We start from the raw sequence: 19762 nt of genomic DNA, 5'->3' as shown, positions 1-19762 counted from the left end.
TTTAAAATGACTGAATGTATGTGATACCTTTGTGAATGATGTGGCACTGACGTCAACACGTTGTGAATCTATGAGACGTCTTTAAGCTGAGACCACAGAATTAGAAATTCTCTAATTCTATGGCTGAGACAAATATTTACTTATATTCGTCTCAGTATTTTAAGTGCGTGCGTATGCCATCGCTTTGAGCGAACGCAAGCTGTTTGAACTGCGCCCCAATGAAATGCGCACTGACGTCAGTGCCGCATCAGGATTAAATATGGTTTAGTAGCAACGGCAGTATTACTTTGATTGATCAAGCCAGCTACATTTTCTGATATTCCGAAGTTTCATAATTCCAAAATTCAGAATTAAAATTTAAACGTCAAAGATTCAGAATGATGAACCATGTAAATATAAACAAACGTTTAGAATTACGAGTCTGGAATAAAGAATCGTTGAATATGCGAGTACTACGAGTGGCCCCGACGATCAATAACCCATGTAGCGGGTTTAATCACTCTTTTAAGAAATCTTTGCCGGTGATGTCGGAGATTTTTTCGCACTTCTTAATGGCGTCGTCATCAACCTATGATAAAACAACAACAACCAAAATTTATAAAGCGGCAATATACAAGAAGTCAATTGTTCAAAAACACATAAATTGCAATTATATATAGTATCTAATCAACAATTTTACGTTGTAACAACGTCATATAAAAGTAATCTATGTTGAAAATACATAAATTTATGAACTTATATTTGTGTTGTGACAACGTTATTTTCGATGTTGATTTTAGGACGCTTAAAAAACGTCATTATGACGTTGTTTTTGACGTTGTTTTGACATCAAGTTGTGAATATGTTATTCATACGTTGTTACAACGTTCGACAGGACTTAATATGGACGTTTGAATAATACGCTTACAACTTGACGTCGAAACAACGCCATTACAACGTCATTATGAAGTTACACCAACGTCCGAAAATTAACACGGAAAAGAACGAATAGCGAAAATGACGTCGACGATGACGACAACGACGATTAAATTGTATACCTTCTTCAGCGGCTTGTAAGACGGAGGAAACTTGTTTTGAATATCGCTATAAGCAACTCCATAACACCAGCGCCTTGTTTTATGATGGTTTTGCGGGGCTCGATGAACCAGATTACCTGGAATAGAAATAAGCATTGTAACTTCCGGTTTTTGAGAGCAGGCTTGGGAAACTTTGACCTCTGACATATCGGGGAAATTGCTTTAATTATTATTCATTCATTTATTATTGTAATAATGTTGTCGTTTACAATATTTTAGATAATTAATTCATATAGTATTCATATATTTTAACAATTTTTATTCTAGTAAAACATTTTAATAATATTTTGGACGCAAAAAAAACAGCAAATTTTTCCCGATAGGTCAGAGGACAAAGCGTCCCAAAACTGCAAAAACTCTCCCACAATGCATTGCAAATTTCAATGCCGATTTGGCGTATCCCTTGATGTACAAATCTACGATAGCCTATTCACCAGCGAAGTGTTACGTGTAATTCGATTATAACTATGTCAACTGGATCACGCTTTTGAGTTCTGCACCACGATCGAAATGATCGCGACTCAAAATCTAAGGCACCAGAAACAAATATGTTCGATCTTTGGATCGACCGTCGATGCTGCTTTGAGGCTTGTTATTAATGAACTATCAACTAATTAACCAGAATTAACGATAAATTTATATTGTTCAATATCCATACAGGCACAAATTACTATTTTATCACAATTAACTATAATAGTAAATTAATTGATTTCATAAATAATAAGGATCGACCAAGCATCGATGGTCGATCGAAATATCGAACTAATTTGTTTCTATTGCCTAAGGCATGTACTACCAATTCAAAAACGTGCGTGATCCAGTTACCAAGCAGTTATGTAACCACTTCGATGGCGTATGTAATGAATGTAATGAATGTAATTGCCAATGTAATGATTGCAATAAATCGTCGTGGCATAGTGACAAACCACGGACTTCTATTAATAGACCTTTTCAAATTGAAGTTTTTCGAAGATACCTGCCGTTTGTTTATGGATGACCCAGTATATAGTTACTGGTCATCAACGCTAACACATACGCAACTATTTAACTCGAACGCAAATCTGCATGAAAGACACGATCAAGCTCGGGGTGTATCTTGAGTAAGAGATTGGTGTTTACATGTGTGACGTAATTTTTGTCATAAATATTGGCACTGAAAAATGAGGAACATTTGCCCTGTTCTGTACAGTTATACTGTCACACTGTGAAGTGCCATAGCAGGTGTTAGTTCAATATGTTAGGATGACACCCATGTTCACATTGGCTAAATAAGCTGTATTTTCAATCACAGGGGTAACATAGTACCATATTATTTTGACCCCCCCCCTACCTAACTGCATCCGAAATTGTCCGAAATGGTCTACCCTTTGTAACACAATTCATCGTGATCGCCTCTACTGCTCACAGCTCCGAACACGGACGAAATAAGAAATTAATTGTATATAGTACTCGCATATATTGGCACGCTTCATGTACCTGTCAATAGTCCCCTTTTGTCAGTAAATCTAAAACCCAATGACCCCTTTTTCATCAGCTTACACCCAATGACTTCCTTTTTGTATAGAAATGTTGAACTTTTTTGTAGAAATTTTTGCTTAAAAATGGCAAATTTTTTACCAGAAAGTTATTTTTCACGATTTTTCAATAACACTCAATTCTAAGCGTTTTCACACATAATGACATCCATTTTCTTGGAGCCGCCACTGAATGACCCTTTTTTGAGAAAAAAAATGGCCACCGATAGACCCCTAGTGTCGTACGCCGCAGACACAGGTACGTCACTTTCATATTCGAGCGCCTCCCCCCATATTACTGTATAGTACGGAAATCAACGATATGACTATGGAACCGGGAAAGCTGTTTTCCATTCCATTTTCCATTGTCGAAAAGTTTTAATTGGTCCCAAACGGACAAAATGGTTTAATATAAGTGATTGAAAGCCGCTTGAACTAGTGCGATATTCATTGAAAGAGGTTCCCTGTTCCACTCTTACCATGAGTAAAGGCAGCATCACCCGGATCGAGTGGCACGTGGTAATGCTTCAGGTGATCTTTCAGTTCTTGCAGTCTCTCGTGTTCGATCATCAACTGGCCACCGACTTTCACATGATCTACTCGACCGCACAGGTGCGAGCCAGACAAAACCTTATGCATGGGAAAGAAAAAAGAATGGAATAAATAAAAAGAAAAATACGATAAATGTGTGTTGTGGTTTCTGATGAGAGCGTCCCTGCGAGTCCTTCATCGTCATTATAATCTGTCGACTGCGGAATTAACAGGCGACCACATGTTCCATCCAACTACTGCAATCTATAACCATTGAAACAACTTGGTCTAGCTGCAACATTCCATCAAAGATCACCCAACTGGCGTTCGCGTGAACACACTGCAAAACAGTATGCGTTGTCTTTTGAGTTTCCTCTTCCCGTGCGGTAAAAACCTACATAGTGTCCTTCCATTGGCAGGCGACCCTACATGGTTCAGACATTTGAGCAGATTGGCCCTATAGAAAATCCTATAAACTCGGATTACCGGGGGAGTGTAATATAAAATAAAGTTACATCTTGATGGATACAGTGTCGTATGTAAGGTCGTATCATATTTATTCTTATTTTTTGATTTCTTAAAATTACATTCATCTTCTTGACTACCGGAAAGTTTTAAGGATTAACACATCATATCCTCAAAAGACCATACGGATATAGTCTCTCGGAAAGACCCCTCCCCTTTTTGGATGTCGCAGCTCCGAAAGACACCCTAAATTTGACCAAAATAGAAAGACGCTTAATTTCGAACATTTCAGCTCTAAAAGATCCCCTAAAATGCTCATTCCTCACATTTATTGTTTTCAGGTGGTTTTCAACCAGAAAGCTTGCTCGCAGCTCCAAAAGACCCCGTTTTACCTATACGCCATCAGCGTCCAAACACCCACCACCTCAAAATTCAGGGGGAGCATACCCACCAAAATTATGATGTGCCTCCCCTCCGGGGGTCGATTTATGGGGAAATATGACTGTTCTTCTCCTGGGAACTCGCTCCTGTTAAAGTTTTTTGTCGAAAAAAGTGCGTTGTTTGCGTCCCTATAATATATATTCCATAAGGACACATCAACCATGCGCTCTTTGACATTTACCTCTAAACATCCATTTTCTGGAGTACATGCATCAATTCCGATGAGAACGGTGCCAATATCAGGATACAATGCTCCCTCAGGGTACCAGTATCTATAAAATAGTGAACAAACAATACACAATGATGATATTTCAACAAGATAAATTTATTGTGGGATATGCTTTTACGACGGGAATTCATAACAATTAGTGGGTTTTTAGCGGGTTCGCCGTTGGACAAGTTTAGAAATGTCAGGCTTTCGTCAGGAGTAGCTCTGACTTCTTTAGGACAAAGTACCTAAGACTGAGACTTGTAGGCCATCCCTTGCCTACTGATGGCTCTGAAAAGAGCCGTTCACTGAAGACTGCCCCTTGTCAACAGAGAACAAGCAGATCTCACCTATCTACTAATTTTAAAGGTTTTGGTGGCTCTGAAAAGAGCCGTTCACTGAAGACTGTCCGTTCACTGAAAAGAGCCTTTCACTAAAGAACCATTCACTGAAGATAAATTTATATTTGCGAGCTTACCACGAGGGGACTTTAACATAACTTTTATTCAGGCATCTTAGGTGGAGGTGTGTTGCGCCAATTTTTTAATAGTTTAGCCTGAACAGCTGTACATGCTGAATGAACTGATATAGACCAAACAGCGTGTCTAAATGAACAAACGTTGGTCCAAGGGGGTGACACTAAATTCACGGTTGTTCTATTAGCAACGCAAAACCTATGAAAAATTCCGCTGGTTTACTAGCTAGAAAGTGAGGCCAGTTATCGATCCGTTATGAATAATTCATGTTCGACCCCTTGGATCATGTTAATTGATATTGGCAAATAACAACGTTGTTAGTTTTGCGAACTTTGCCTGTTCAATGAGAGTATAGCGCGCCCCCAATACATCTGGGCACAAACCAGGCGAAAACGATCCAGTTTAATGAAATGGCGGACGGGTAGTCCCATCAGGCACCAGTGATACGTTTTTTTCAAAGAAAGTCTACTAATTTGATATGAAATGACATTTTGCAATAGCAAAGTCAAAATTAGGACTTGGGGTCAATAATATGAAGGAAATACGTGACAGAGGCAAGGTGTGAAACACAAGTAGTATTTGAAGTTAAAATAACCTTTGATACCCGACCTGACCTTCCATAGCTTTCCATCATGGCGCCTTATTCGTCTTTATGTATTTCTATTATGCTCTCAAGTAAAATAAAATACCAATCTGCACTAAGCAGACAGAATGTTACTTGGCTCCCAGCATGAATTATTGATTTTATACGGAGGTAAAGAAATACACAGTTGCCTGCAAGCCGTGCACCATACTCCAAATACTTACGGTAAATCTGAATAATGGTCACATGTTGACATATCATGTGTTCGGGAAATCACGTGGCAACATTTTAAGATTTCAGACTTGTTTACTAGTAAAATTGTCATTTGTATTATTGATTTTTTATCTTTGTTAATTAATATATCTTTTAAATGCTGATAAATCGTGGTTGGCTGCCCATATTATATGTTAAATTCAATGTTTTATGAATATAATTCTACCACGCAGAGGGGTCACACAGCATAATTTCACACTACACGGTTTAGCTAGATTTGGAGCTCTGCACTTCAAATTCACGTCAATTTCAAAGTTTATACACTTAATATATTTAATATAATACTTATTTTTTTGTTATAACAAACTGGAACACGAAATATACTAGCTTATTACCTATACAGAAAGGGATTTATACACATTCACTCAGCAATTTGACATGCCTGGCGCATCAAGACATTCTCTGTCTGGATAACATGACTGTCGCCCTCAATACGTCTGGGCACAAATTTAAATAACAATACGCTATTTACATATGAATGCGGCCTCATGCTAATTTCTAGTGCCGCTTCCAGGTATTGTTCTATGGTTGGTCGGCCCTCCCCTGAACACCTGAGTGCCTTTGGCTCGTTCTGCAGGACCACCTGTACCTGCATTGGCCCTTAACGCGGGCCACAATATTTGAGGGCATCCCCTGGACCATGGTAGTCCGTACAACATACATGGTATCTTCTCAATCACCCAATTTTTATTTTGCTAAAACCATGAAAAATCAGCTGCCGTTTTTTGGCCGAAAATGTTCAGAAAATACATTACCAAAAATCTTGTCAGATTTTGGTGAAATTTTAGGGTAATTTTAGCCTCCAGAAAACAAAACGTCCGACAGACCGACCCTACTTGAAAGGTCCGTCCGCCCGTAGAACAGGGTTTTTTTTCGTCGCCTAAGGAAAAAGTGTTCTCCACCACTCGATGAATGTTGCATGATCAGTACCTACCCGGGGGTACCTACCCATAGTCTTGATGCCAGATATGTGCTCCCCCTTTTCGTGCATGCTTCATGTTCATCCATGAATGCCAATGGTACACCTCCTTACATCCCATCAACTGGAACATGACAACATGCGTAATATAAATTGTCTGGATGAATTCATGCTATACAGGGACCAAAAGAACTAAACTAAACTATGCAAGTACTTATATACAGTGCTCTTACAAAGAAAAACCAAGTATCACAGCGCTTTACAACAAAATAAAATAAAGAAGAAAAAGAACCATACAAGAACAAACAAGAAATCAATTATCAAATAAATAAGTTTTTATTATTGATGAATGATGAGATTCATCATGATCATTCAAAGTCAAATTAGATAAATAAGTTCTGGTACAGAAATGAAAGTACTCACTAGATATATTTTAGTTCCTATCAGGAACCTTGTTCACTCTGCAATGACTGGAGACTTTAAAAAACACGGCCTTGTCGACAGTCATGAAGCCGCACTGCACCATACACAATATGCTCGTGCACCAAAAAGACAAATGGGGCCCCTCCAAAACAGCTGAATCAATATACAGTAAGCCAAAAAATTAAGGTATCAGTTATGTTCACCCCTTGTATATCCTAAATAAAAACAGATATGTCATTATTGGAACCAGCAGCCAATAGCTGCATCTTTTACCTTGAATTTAACGAATTTAAGACCTCATTTGTTGAAATTGTTCCAGAAGTAAAGATATGACGATCCAAAAACCCAAGGAAGATGCCAATTTAAAAGTTGCAGTTTGCCCCTTTGCGTCACAAATTTCATGCCCTATTGATTTGCACACAGTGCGTTCACGAACAAGAGAAGCAGCGTCGTGCTTCCGTTGATGAACATGTTAAAACTAGCGTCGTGCTTTCATTGATTAGAACACAAAAGTGCAACTTTTGATTTCGTTTCTTTATTGGGTTTTAGACCACCGTTTCTTAAATTCTCAACTAATTTCAACAAATGAGGTCTCAGGTATTAGCTGCTTGTTTTAATTTTGACGCATTTGTCTTTATTTAGGATATACAGGGGTGAACACAACTGGTATCTTAATTGTTTGGCTTACTGCACATGGGGTTATATCTTATACTTGCCTGAGTGTTTTTGCCAATGTGGTTCGCCTATATCTGAAATTTTGTTTGAATTGGTGGAGGTATTATTATGTCCTTGTTGAAACACAAATCCTGGAAAGAATTCTTTCCAAGATTTATGGTTGGACTGACAATAGCCCGTTGCTTGAAAAGAAGCGTACAGTGCTCTACTTGCTTGAAATGTGTATAATGTTTAGATCCGGGGTTTAGATATTTCACAATACCTATTAAGTAACTGATGCGCAGTCATTACCCTATCAACATGTGAACATTGTACTCTGTACCGCAAATATACAAAATATGAATGCTTTGGACCTCGAATATCCCTCCGGGCTGCGCCCTCGGATATTCCTCGGCTCAAAGCAAAATGTTTAGATATTTCACAATACCATCAAAACATTAACCTATCAACATGTAAACATTGTACTCTGTACCGCAAATATACAAAATATGAATGTGTGCAACCCTGGACAAGACCGACTTCATTAACCCAGAAAGATCATATCTCTCCGGGCATACCCCTCGGCTCCAAAGCAAAATATTTAGATATTTCACAATACCCTCAAAACAACTGATGTGCAGTCATTAACCTATCAACATGTAAACATTGTACTCTGTACCGCAAATATACAAAATATGAATGTGTGCAACCTATGGACATGACCGACTTCATTAACCCAGATAGATCATATCTGTACAAGGCAAAATAAAATTTAAAATTCGTTTCGCGTCGCAGCTTTGATGAAAAGTGAAGAGGGAAGGAGGTTTTTTGTTTGTTTGTTTTGTTTTTGCTAAATTGACAAAAAAATACAGCAGTTTTCACGTAATATTGATATTGCTAGCAGTTTTCAACATTTTTCAGGAAAACGATGAGGCCCGTTTTATTTTGGACTATGAGGGGTTTAGACCGCTTATAGGTCCACTAAAACACTTGCAAGTGATTCACTATAAAGTTGTTATTTATCTATTCCAGCTCCAGTGACACCCCATTAATTTCACTGGGCCTTTGAATGTATTGAAATAGGTATTAGCATTCTTCTTTAAAAAATCAATAATAACAGGCCGTAGTGCTAGTTTTCATGCCCCTCCATAAACATTGGCCTAATCCTACCCAGGACAATATGCATGAGCTAGTTGTCACTGAAGTTGGAACAGATAAATTGAAAAAAAAAAATGGACTGATCGCAACAATTGAGGTGAGAAAAGGACGCGAAACTAATTAATTTTTATCTGGCATAAATCTAGTATTCTAGCGCATTGAGCTATAACTGTCTCATGCAACTATCAGCTGATGAACATTGTACTCTGTACAGGCAAATAATTGAAATATACAGTTATTAATGACCTAACTAGACACAAGGCCGGCATCATTGAGCTAGAAAGTTCACAAATTAATTACACCAGGGGGCACTTCAATATGAATGGCTATAGGTGTAGGGCTGGCACTTTCACTGTAAGGGGCATTCGGTGAGAGCAAAATGTCCAAAATATGGGGTCATTGGGTGAGAACTTTTTTTAATGGAATCATTGGGTGAGAGCCGAAACAGTCCCACAGAAAGCTCCAACACTGAATTATGGCTTTTTTTCCAAAATAAGTAACAAAATCAGTGATAAATGAAAGTTGCTATTCAAATTGAAAATAAGGGTATTTGGTTGACAGATCAAATGGAAAAAGAACGGATCTTCGGGTGACAGAGCATGTATTCATAAACAAATATGGGGTCGTTGGGCGACAGCGACGCTAAAAGGGGGGTCTTAACAGCCCTACATACGCGTCAACTCCAAAGTGGGGGTTCCCCCTCCCCCGGAATTACACACATTTCAAGCAAGTAGAGCACTGTACGCTTCTGTTCAAACAATGGGCTATTGTCAGTTCAACCATAGATCTTGGAAAGAATTCTTTCCAGGATTTGTGGTTCAACAAAGACATAATAATACCATAATAATAACACTAAGACAAGTATAAGATATAACCCAATGCTAATTATAGAAATCAGATTTCATACCATGAAGTTAGGCCTAGTAATCTACCCTTTCTCCCACTCGCGTCTCCAACCCTTTCGTATATACTGTCAATACGAACACTTCGGATGTCCTGATTTCAATCACCTCTAAATTCTGTTAACTGGTCTCAAATTGTTCTTTTGGCAAAATAAATCAAAACGAGAAAGGCTGCATTGTTTTGGATGTTTTGTTATATAAATTACATCACATAATAGGTCAAGGTCAAAACTGGCTCAATGGAATTTGATCTTCTTTCCCTTGTTACCAAGGTACCAAACCACCTGAGATATTGCAAACTGTTCTTTTTTTTCATTTTCTAATCAAAATCAGAGATTTTTTCAATTTTTGTCCCCTGTGGAATCTTTTACTTTTTCTGATTCCTCATGATGAGAGGAATACATTGCTTTAGTTTTTAACAAGATTTGACCAAATTTGACATCTTACCGGGACCTCCGAGGTGCTCGTATTGGCCATCTATATACAGAAAGGGTAGGAGTAAGGGTATAGATTACAAGCTTAGAACACAGCTGCACAACAAAATAATGAAATATATAAAAAAAAATATATATAGGTTTTAAAAAACATAATTATTAAAAGACCAGCGTATAGGCTAGGATAAACAGGTGTTAATTCACCTCCAGAATCACCCCATTTGATTTGAATAAAACTAGGAAAAAAATAGTTGAATGCCGGAGAGACTTATTAGACAAATAAGTATCACGCACGAATCACAAGGTTTTATTTTAAACAAACTCATATTGATCATAAAAACGAATAAAACAGCCGGCTCCCAACACGCGATATTCAAAATTCCCGCGACGAAATTTTCTAATTTCAATGACGTAATAGATAATTTTCGTCAGCCTTCATTGTATACTGGGACGTCATTGCACTAGACAATTTCAGCGCCCAGGAATGTTGAATATCGCATGTTGAGAGACGGATGTTTTTATTCGTTTTTGCATGATCACTATGAGTTTGTTTTGAAAATAAAACCACGTGATTCGTGCTTGATAATTATTTTTCTTACAAGGCATAATGTTGTGATTGCCAGAGACTTCCTTTAAATACTACAATTTGGGCAGTGACAAGCAGAAAACCAGGTGCAGGTATCAGTATTATATAGTTTAAACGTTTACCCGCGTGTGAATCGTTGAAAGGAAAAGAACGACATATGTGACATACTTTTTCCATGGATGTTGCCATCTTAGGGACTCGAACCATCATACCGGTGACGTCATCTCCTGGGTGATTCCACATGACCATCTCCATATCTCGACGTCCTGGATCACCTTCATTAGCATCTGCTGTGAAGAATGATTCAGTGACCAATCCTTCATTGTGTTCAGCTGCTTGACGTAATTTGGTGTTCTCTTCATCGTCAAATAGAGATCTGACATGGAAAGGACAAAATCATAAATCGCTATAATTAAAGACCAAATTAAAACGACTAGTTCGCGTATGACGTCAGAGCAAAGGCGCGACGTTATTGGTTACTGATCTGCGCAGTACGACATTTCCGTGTAGTTGACAGAATCATATCCATAATTACAAATAGCCATGATAAACTAATCACGGTTCTTTGATGGCATGTAGAACTGTAATCATTTTAAGCAATATTTAACACTGAAGGCGCTATTTATTTTTGTAAATCTTTACAAGGTAGACACTTGTATAATGACATTAAAACATCAGAAAAAAAAGTAAAAATAGCAAGAACATTTTCTAACCAATTTTTGTCATGAAATGAAAGGAATAACTCATATAATTGGGCTAAACTAAACTTAAAATATATAAATAGCGCCCTCAATTTGCCTCAAAAAAGCAGAAAAAGATGAAAAAAATTATAGAATAAGGAAAATTTATGTTAAAAATAGCTAAATATATATATGTGTATATTAGTATGATAGCTGTTGGTATTACCTAGGTCTAGAATTGAAAATTAAATAATGTTTTGTTAGAAAAGTTAATTAATTATCACATAAAACAACCGTGTAATATCGAAGGGTAGTAATTCGTTGTTAAAATCGAAAATGATCATTTTAATTGGCAAATTGTAAGGCACCTTATTTTTCAAAACGACAATCGAGTTATTAGAAGATTAAGGAAAACATTTAAAAACAATCTATATCAAAAATGTGTTAAAATGCTGTCAAAATGTTATTTTTTATAAAAACATTTATGTTTACAAACGTTTCAAAAAAGGGTTTCTGTTTGCTTGGTAGCTATTAATTAATATCATCATAATCTATTGCATTTTTTTTATTTGAAAACAATAGAGATGTTCGAGGCTTACCTGACAACAATGAATCCATGTTTGTCGAACATTGCCTTCATTTTAGGCGTCACTTTCATTTGTTCTCCTGGACGTAATTCGAACTCCCATTCTTAAACAAGAGGCGGAAAAGACAACAATACATATAAACAGCGATAATTCCATTAAAACAATTCGTCGGTCGCAACACATAATGGCGTAGAGTGATTTTCAAAATTTTCCGTTTCACATAGTGGCGTATAGGTATAGAGCTAGCTATTATCCTATAATAGTTAGTCCTTGTTAACTATTAAAGATACAATTTAATAGGTTAAACCTTAAACTTCAATTACAAATGGAATCGGGGCACTGAGAGATAACCATGGAGGAGTATCGACTCTGTTACTAGTAGCATATCTTTCAAAAAAGTTTTGATCGGAAACGTATTTTGTCCTTCACGTACGCCACTATGTGTTGCGACCGACGAATTGACCATTATGTCGGATTTTGGCACTAACAAAGTATTTCAGAGAGTGCAAACTATTCTTTATTTGACCCTATTAAGGGGTCGATTATTAATATTACCCTATACAGGCCTAGCGTAAAGTACACATCAAGTGAGTGGATTTTTATGCTGCCTTCTATCATTTCACCGAAAAATACCATATTATGCTGGTTTCATACTTTCTGCCACTTGCCGCTGAGCGGCGTGACACGTCATCATGCCGCTTGCACTTGTCTGCAAGCGGAGCGGTACACAAATGAAAGCCACTCTTGCCGCTCAGCGTCAGAGCCGCACCGCTCCGAGATGACTTGAATTCAATTCCCAGCGGTGCTGCCGCCGCGGCAAAGCGGTGGAGCGATCGATCAGCTTGCCGCTGGTCATCGCTAGCGTTTATGGTGAGACTGCGCAGTGAAGTAAAATCATCTTCAGAGCGGCAACGCGGCAGGAAAGTATGAAACTAGCATTATTCATCTGTGAAATTTCATGCATATCATTAACTACACAGGCTTTTTGTTTCATCGTTTTGTTTTTCAGCGACACTGCAGAGCAGATAGAGACTAGACATACGAGCGTACCTTGCTTTTCTCCAGCATGTTCAGGCATGATGACGGTTTGTCTCAGGGTTTTTGCCACACGGTTCGTGACGTTCTCCACGGAGCAAAACGACACCGACGACAAGACAGTACCATAAACACTTGAATAATTATGATTATGATCTATGATGATACATCAAACGATACATATACATGTATTATCATGATTATCACAGTCATGATAACAGTAGTCATGTGAAATCATACTATTATAGGCCAATCAAATTAAGAAAAACAAGGGGTTAACCCTCCACTTATTGTAACAGAATCCATTTAATCACCATTCATTTCAGAAAAGCATATTTAATAACACATGAAAAGTCCCCAAAAATCCAAGAAGTTGAATAGTGCCTAATTTGCATAAACCCAAAATAGCCGCTTATGCAGGGGTGAAGTTTCAAACTAGGACCAATCTTGTTAACAACCATAACAATGTATTGCTCTCCTCATAAGGATTCAGAAAAAGTATAGTTTGACCAGACTCTGACATATAGTTCTTGAGTTATAGGCCAACTGGTCTCAAATTGTTCCTTTTTCAGTAAATCAAAATGATAAAAGTACATTGCATTGGATGTTTTGTTAAATAGGTAACAATAGGTCAAGGTCAACCAGGATCAATGGAATTTGATCTTCTTTACCATGTTACCAAAGTAACAAGCCACCTAAGATATGACAAACTATTCTTTTTTTTTTCCATATTTTGACATTTGACCGTTCCCCTATAACTCAGGAAATGTACATCGGAGAAATGTCAAACCATACTTTTCTGAATCCTTATGACGAAATGAATACAATGGTATGGTTTTAAACAAGATTTGACCAACTTTGAAATTTCACCCTTTGCAAAAGCGGCCATTTTGGATTTATGCAAATAAGGCACTCTTTCACTACGTGGATTTTTGGGGACTTTTGATATGTTTTTGTGTAAGCTTTTGTAAGATTTGACCAACTTTGAAATTTCACCCTTTGCAAAAGCGGCCATTTTGGATTCATGCAAATAAGGCACTCTTCCACTACGTGGATTTTTGGGGACTTTTGACGTTTTTGTGTAAGCTTTTGGGAGATGTATTCACATGAAATGGATTCTGTTACAATTTAGTGTTGGGTGATATCCTTAATTTGATTGGCCTATTAGGCCAACGTCACAATTCAAATAAGGTGATTGTAGGCCATAGTCGAATGAATAAGATAACGACGCTATTTGCTTCTTATTATTTTACCGGCAGGCGTTTCATTTGAACATTTACCTGTTCCAACTCCAGTGACACCTAACTCATGCATATTGTCCTGGGTAGGATTAGGCCAATGTTCACTGCAGGGGCATGAAAACTAGCACTACGGTCCTGTTATATTGATTTATCAAAGTAAAATGCTAATACCTATTTCAACGCATCCAAAGGTCCAGGGCAATTAATGAGGTGTCATTATGTCTAGAATAGAGTTCATAAAATTTTAATGGCGTCGGACTCTCTTCGCATGTACCATTTTATACATTAAAATTGTATTTTGTACACTAGTGATATCAACTATTAAAAGACAATGTATATTCACGTAAAGAATCTTGTGGCTCTGAGTTTGACATTTTTCATCATTCAGTCGGCATATCTGTCTTTGCAGAATCTTGCCAGTAGCCTATACGCCACCGGAGGTTTAGGACTCGCATCTCTTTCCACCATCTACGGCTGCTATGCCATATCATGTACTGTAGCACCGGTTGTGATACGCTTTTTGGGGACAAAATGGGCCATTGTTGCAGCATGTTGTACATACTGTGTTTATATCGCCATGAACTTCTACCCAACCTATTACACTTTGATACCAGCAGCAGTTCTAATGGGCATGGGAGCAGGACCTCTGTGGTCTGCACAAGGAACTCATCTCACTACATCAGCTATGAACCTTGCTGACATTACATCGGAGACACACGAAGCTGTCATAAGCAGATTTAATGGAGTCTTCTTCTTGTTCTTTTTAGCTAGCCAAATTCCAGGAAACCTGGTGTCTTCTCTAGTTCTTTTCAGCGGGGTAAATGGTGGGAATGCCAATGAAACTGATCTCAGTTTCTGTGGTGCAAACGATTGCGGAGCTGCTGCAAATTCTAGTTCTTCTGACTTGCCAGATCAAACGACTGTGTATATTCTATTCGGAACCCTTCTAGCCTGGGGTACCTTGTCAATTCCGATGGCAGCATTCTTCATGAACCCTCTTCCATCGTACTGCCCTGTTCTACCAGTTAAGAGGAGTGCACTGGAACAGTTGAAGGCCACTTTCAGATTGGCTCTGTCACCTAGAATGTTTCTTCTTATACCACTTATCGTTTACAATGGATTAGAACTGGGATTTGCTTATGGTGATTTTACAAAGGTATATAGATTTACTAATCAAAAACTATTTTAACAATGTTTTCTATCTTACATTGAGGCCTACCATATCCAAATTTTGCTCCAGCAGTTTTGATATGAGAAGCAAAGAAGCAAAAACTTAGAATAATGTAAAACATATCCTGGGCGTCAAATTGTGTCTGATGTGCTCCCATGTTCCACAAAAATGTTACTGAAATATTTCCTTATCTGACAAAAATAATTGGTTAAAATGGTTCTAATTCAATGTTGAGCTAAATTTTGTGAGCATGCTGCACTATAAGTAAGGTAACGGAGGAAAATACGTCAATCAACATCATAAAGTGCTCTGATTATTCGTTGAAATGCTCCCGTTTAACGAAAGAATCGTCTGTGTAGCAAAGCCACACTCTGTTTGGATGTGGTGCAGATTTTAAACTGTTCTATAAATAGATTGCATATCGTATGCGGTGCCATGGTATTGTTTGAAGAACTATACACGGAAAATGACAAATTGAAAAGAATTTCAATCCCGCGACACCGTAAATACATGTACTATCCAGAGCGCACACATGAAGCAATACAAAGTCACATAATAATTGACAAAAAAGTGTAGTGCGTTTTATTCTATGGTTTGTCAGAGCTGATGTTCCATTTCTGTGTATATCTCATATGTCAGTGTTAAAAAACATAAAGAGCTGATATTCCATTTCTAATATTTCTTTGTATATATATCTCATTTGTTTCGTCACAGGCTTTTATCTCCTGTACGCAAGGTGTTCAAACCATTGGGTTTGTCATGACAGCGTACGGTATAGGAGGTGGTATTTCAGCATTATTCCTCGGTATTATCAACAAATACACCGGTAGATTACCAATATTTACAGTAGGTTTCCTGAGCCAAGTAGTTCTTATAACCATGATGTTATTCTGGGATCCGTACCAGGGACAATTGTGGCATTTGTATCTCATGGCGGTAGCGTGGGCTTTTGGAGGTGTTTTACGTGAGTCCCAAATTTCAGGTACGTAGTCTGAACCCAATCTTTACAACACCTATAATAGAAATACATACAGTTTGTCCACTCTGAAGTACAAAGTGACAACGCGCGCGTATACAGCGCGTAAACAGTGCGCAGTTATGCGTGTCTGCTGCATGTATGTGTGCTTTTAAAGTCGGCACAATGTGTGCGTCTGCGTCGCTACTTTGTACTTCAGAGTGGACTGACTGTATGTATCACGTTCCTAAAATCTAATATTTCGGACAAAATTTATTCGATTGTTTCAAGTAAAACCTGAGAGTACCAAATTCAGAGAGGCGCTACTTCGATCGCAAAATTGAGGACAGTGTGTGCTCGGGACCTTGTGTAAGATCATGGACAGTGTAAAATTGGAACACTGATGTTTTTGCTTGCGAGTGACTCCACACACCCTCCTGAACAACATATCTAAAAAGGACACGGAATTTGCACATGTTCAAAATGGCCACTAATGCAGAGCTCAAATTTCAAAATTGGGCGAATATATAAATTTAAAAAAACACCTATGTATTCCATTTATTATTAGGATTCAAAGGTTTACCCATCTCAGATGTACAGTTTTTGAGTTATAGGCTTCAACGTGATCTCAAGTTGTTCCGCTTGGAACTATATTTAAAACAAATAATTGTTTGCTATATCTTACCCGGGTAACATCACAAAATATATCAAGCTCGATCAAGCTAAACAAAATCCAATGGGCTATGATTTTTTGCCCTGTTATCAGGTTACGAAACACCTGAGATATGGCAAACTATTCTTTGGGTAAAATATTTTTTCAAGCGGAACAATTTGAGACCACTTTGGTCAAAATCGGAGCATATTTTATTTATTTTTACCTACGTGAACAATTATAGAGACCAAAATTTGACATTTGACCTTTATGCCTATAACTCAAGAACTGGAGATCGGAGATTATGTCAAACTATACCTTTTCTGAATCCCAATAATTCTGACTTATTACATATTTTTACTTTATATCAATTTACTCTATTTCAAATTAATTTGAACAGCTTTCTTTGGAGTGCTATTTCCCAAGGACCAGGAACCAGCCTTCGCGAATTTCCGTTTTTGGCAAGCAATAGCATATTCTCTAGCCTTTGCGTTCAGCATACCAGACTTTATGTGCGTGTCCTATACGTTGAGTGCACTTCTTGGGATTCTGTGCTTAGGAATGGGTCTTTACTATCTTCTGGAATGGAGAATACGACACGAGGAATCTGTGTATAAAACACCAGTTCAAAAAGAAACAGGAACGGAAGAAGTTCAGGAAAAACAAGTAGCAACTGGTGACAAAGTTGAATTAACTTCAATGTGATCAAACGAGGTCGCATTTCTATAATGCAATAATGTGGAACTTCAAATCACGACGAAACACGTAAGGCGCGTCATCAGGTCATGTTCCGACTTGTTTGTCAGCTATAGGCCTATGTAATTATTATTTCCAAGAAGACCGCCAAGACGAAATAGACTTCTATCCCATATACAAACGGCTCTTTTCAGAGCCACCAAAAACTCCCAAAATGAGAGATGATTGTGTTGTAAATATGTAATTAAGATATGAATAAATATTAAGATTTATTCTCTAATACTAAGGGATTTAATACCATATGCAATAACTTAGATTTGATAAATATTGTTTATAAACAAACATACATTACATTATTATAACCGCACACACATCACAGTATAAAGTAGAGTTGTGAAACTTTGTACTTCAGAGTAGACTGTATGTATCACGTTCCTAAAATCTAATATTTCGGACAAAATTTATTCGATTGTTTCAAGTAAAACCTGAGAGTACCAAATTCAGAGAGGCGCTACTTCGATCGCAAAAGTGAGGACAGTGTGTGCTCGGGACCTTGTGTAAGATCATGGACAGTGTAAAATTGGAACACTGATGTTTTTGCTTGCGAGTGACTCCACACACCCTCCTGACCAACATATCTAAAAAGGACACGGAATTTGCACATGTTCAAAATGGCCACTAATGCAGAGCTCAAATTTCAAAATTGGGCGAATATATAAATTTAAAAAAAAAACCTTCTATGTATTCCATTTATTATTAGGATTCATAGGTTTACCCATCTCAGATGTACAGTTCTTGAGTTATAGGCTTCAACGTGATCTCAAGTTGTTCCGCTTGGAACTATATTTAAAACAAATAATTGTTTGCTATATCTTACCCGGGTAACATCACAAAATATATCAAGCTCGATCAAGCTAAACAAAATCCAATGGGCTATGATTTTTTGCCCTGTTATCAGGTTACGAAACACCTGAGATATGGCAAACTTTTCTTTGGGTAAAATGTTTTTTCAAGCGGAACAATTCGAGACCACTTTGGTCAAAATCGGAGCATATTTTATTTATTTTTACCTACGTGAACAATTATAGAGACCAAAATTTGACATTTGACCTTTATGCCTATAACTCAAGAACTGGAGATCGGAGATTATGTCAAACTATACCTTTTCTGAATCCCAATAATTCTGACTTATTACATATTTTTACTTTATATCAATTTATTCTATTTCAAATTCATTTGAACAGCTTTCTTTGGAGTGCTATTTCCCAAGGACCAGGAACCAGCCTTCGCGAATTTCCGTTTTTGGCAAGCAATAGCATATTCTCTAGCCTTTGCGTTCAGCATACCAGACTTTATGTGCGTGTCCTATACGTTGAGTGCACTTCTTGGGATTCTGTGCTTAGGAATGGGTCTTTACTATCTTCTGGAATGGAGAATACGACACGAGGAATCTGTGTATAAAACACCAGTTCAAAAAGAAACAGGAACGGAAGAAGTTCAGGAAAAACAAGAAGCAACTGGTGACAAAGTTGAATTAACTTCAATGTGATCAAACGAGGTCGAATTTATATAATGCAATAATGTGGAACTTACGACGAAACACGTAAGGCGCGTCATCAGGTCATGTTCCGACTTCTTTGTCAGCTATAGGCCTATGTAATTATTATTTCCAAGAAGACCGCCAAGACGAAATAGACTTCTATCCCATATACAAACGGCTCTTTTCAGAGCCACCAAGAACTCCCAAAATGAGAGATGATTGTGTTGTAAATATGTAATTAAGATATGAATAAATATTAAGATTTATTCTCTAATACTAAGGGATTTAATACTATATGCAATAACTTAGATTTGATAAATATTGTTTATAAACAAACATACATTACATTATTATAATCGCACACACCTCACAGTATATAAAGTAGAGTTGTGAAACTGGTGCCAATCGGTATGTTTCACCACGCTGCACTTGTACGTTCACATGGTACCTCTGCATTGAACCATATCATGCTGATCACTCGCACCTGTAAGATTAGTAGCTTTGAAAATATCGGTATTGTATTCAATCTATGATTGCAGACATACTTATTTTATTGATCAAC

The 19762-nt window shown here is 37.5% G+C and overlaps 2 protein-coding genes across 2 annotated transcripts; one reads left to right on the top strand and one right to left on the bottom strand.

The window, feature by feature from the left end:
* Positions 1 to 496: 496 nt before the first annotated feature.
* Positions 497 to 12988, bottom strand: LOC140161896 (L-proline trans-4-hydroxylase-like). The gene is made up of 8 exons (XM_072185192.1): positions 12961 to 12988; positions 11923 to 12013; positions 10812 to 11019; positions 6516 to 6610; positions 4209 to 4299; positions 3070 to 3220; positions 1038 to 1153; positions 497 to 568 (listed from the first exon to the last, which is right to left on the bottom strand). The coding sequence occupies exons 1-8, from the start codon at positions 12986 to 12988 to the stop codon at positions 497 to 499; spliced, it is 852 nt and encodes a 283-aa protein (XP_072041293.1).
* Positions 12989 to 14763: 1775 nt separating this feature from the next.
* On the top strand, positions 14764 to 19209 carry LOC140161895 (protein unc-93 homolog A-like). The gene is made up of 4 exons (XM_072185191.1): positions 14764 to 15342; positions 16072 to 16321; positions 17365 to 17640; positions 18905 to 19209. Exons 1-4 carry the CDS (start codon positions 14764 to 14766, stop codon positions 19207 to 19209), a joined length of 1410 nt encoding a protein of 469 aa, XP_072041292.1.
* Positions 19210 to 19762: the final 553 nt, after the last annotated feature.

This window comes from Amphiura filiformis, chromosome 10, assembly GCF_039555335.1.
Source record: "Amphiura filiformis chromosome 10, Afil_fr2py, whole genome shotgun sequence".
NCBI lineage: Eukaryota > Metazoa > Echinodermata > Ophiuroidea > Amphilepidida > Amphiuridae > Amphiura > Amphiura filiformis.
This window is presented reverse-complemented; position numbering and strand designations above follow the sequence as displayed.

Excerpts from the sequence above, each read along its gene's own strand:
- LOC140161896 (XM_072185192.1), bottom strand. The coding sequence starts at position 12,988 with ATGCCTGAACATGCTGGAGAAAAGCAAG. Across the intron at positions 4,300-6,515 it reads ATCTGGCATCAAGACTATGG|ATACTGGTACCCTGAGGGAG; the intron begins GTAGGTACCCCC and ends ACTATTTTATAG. Across the intron at positions 3,221-4,208 it reads CAGAAAATGGATGTTTAGAG|GTTTTGTCTGGCTCGCACCT; the intron begins GTAAATGTCAAA and ends CCCATGCATAAG.
- LOC140161895 (XM_072185191.1), top strand. The coding sequence starts at position 14,764 with ATGAACTTCTACCCAACCTATTACACTTTGATACCAGCAGCAGTTCTA. Across the intron at positions 15,343-16,071 it reads CTTATGGTGATTTTACAAAG|GCTTTTATCTCCTGTACGCA; the intron begins GTATATAGATTT and ends GTTTCGTCACAG. Across the intron at positions 16,322-17,364 it reads GGCTTTTGGAGGTGTTTTAC|CTTTCTTTGGAGTGCTATTT; the intron begins GTGAGTCCCAAA and ends TAATTTGAACAG.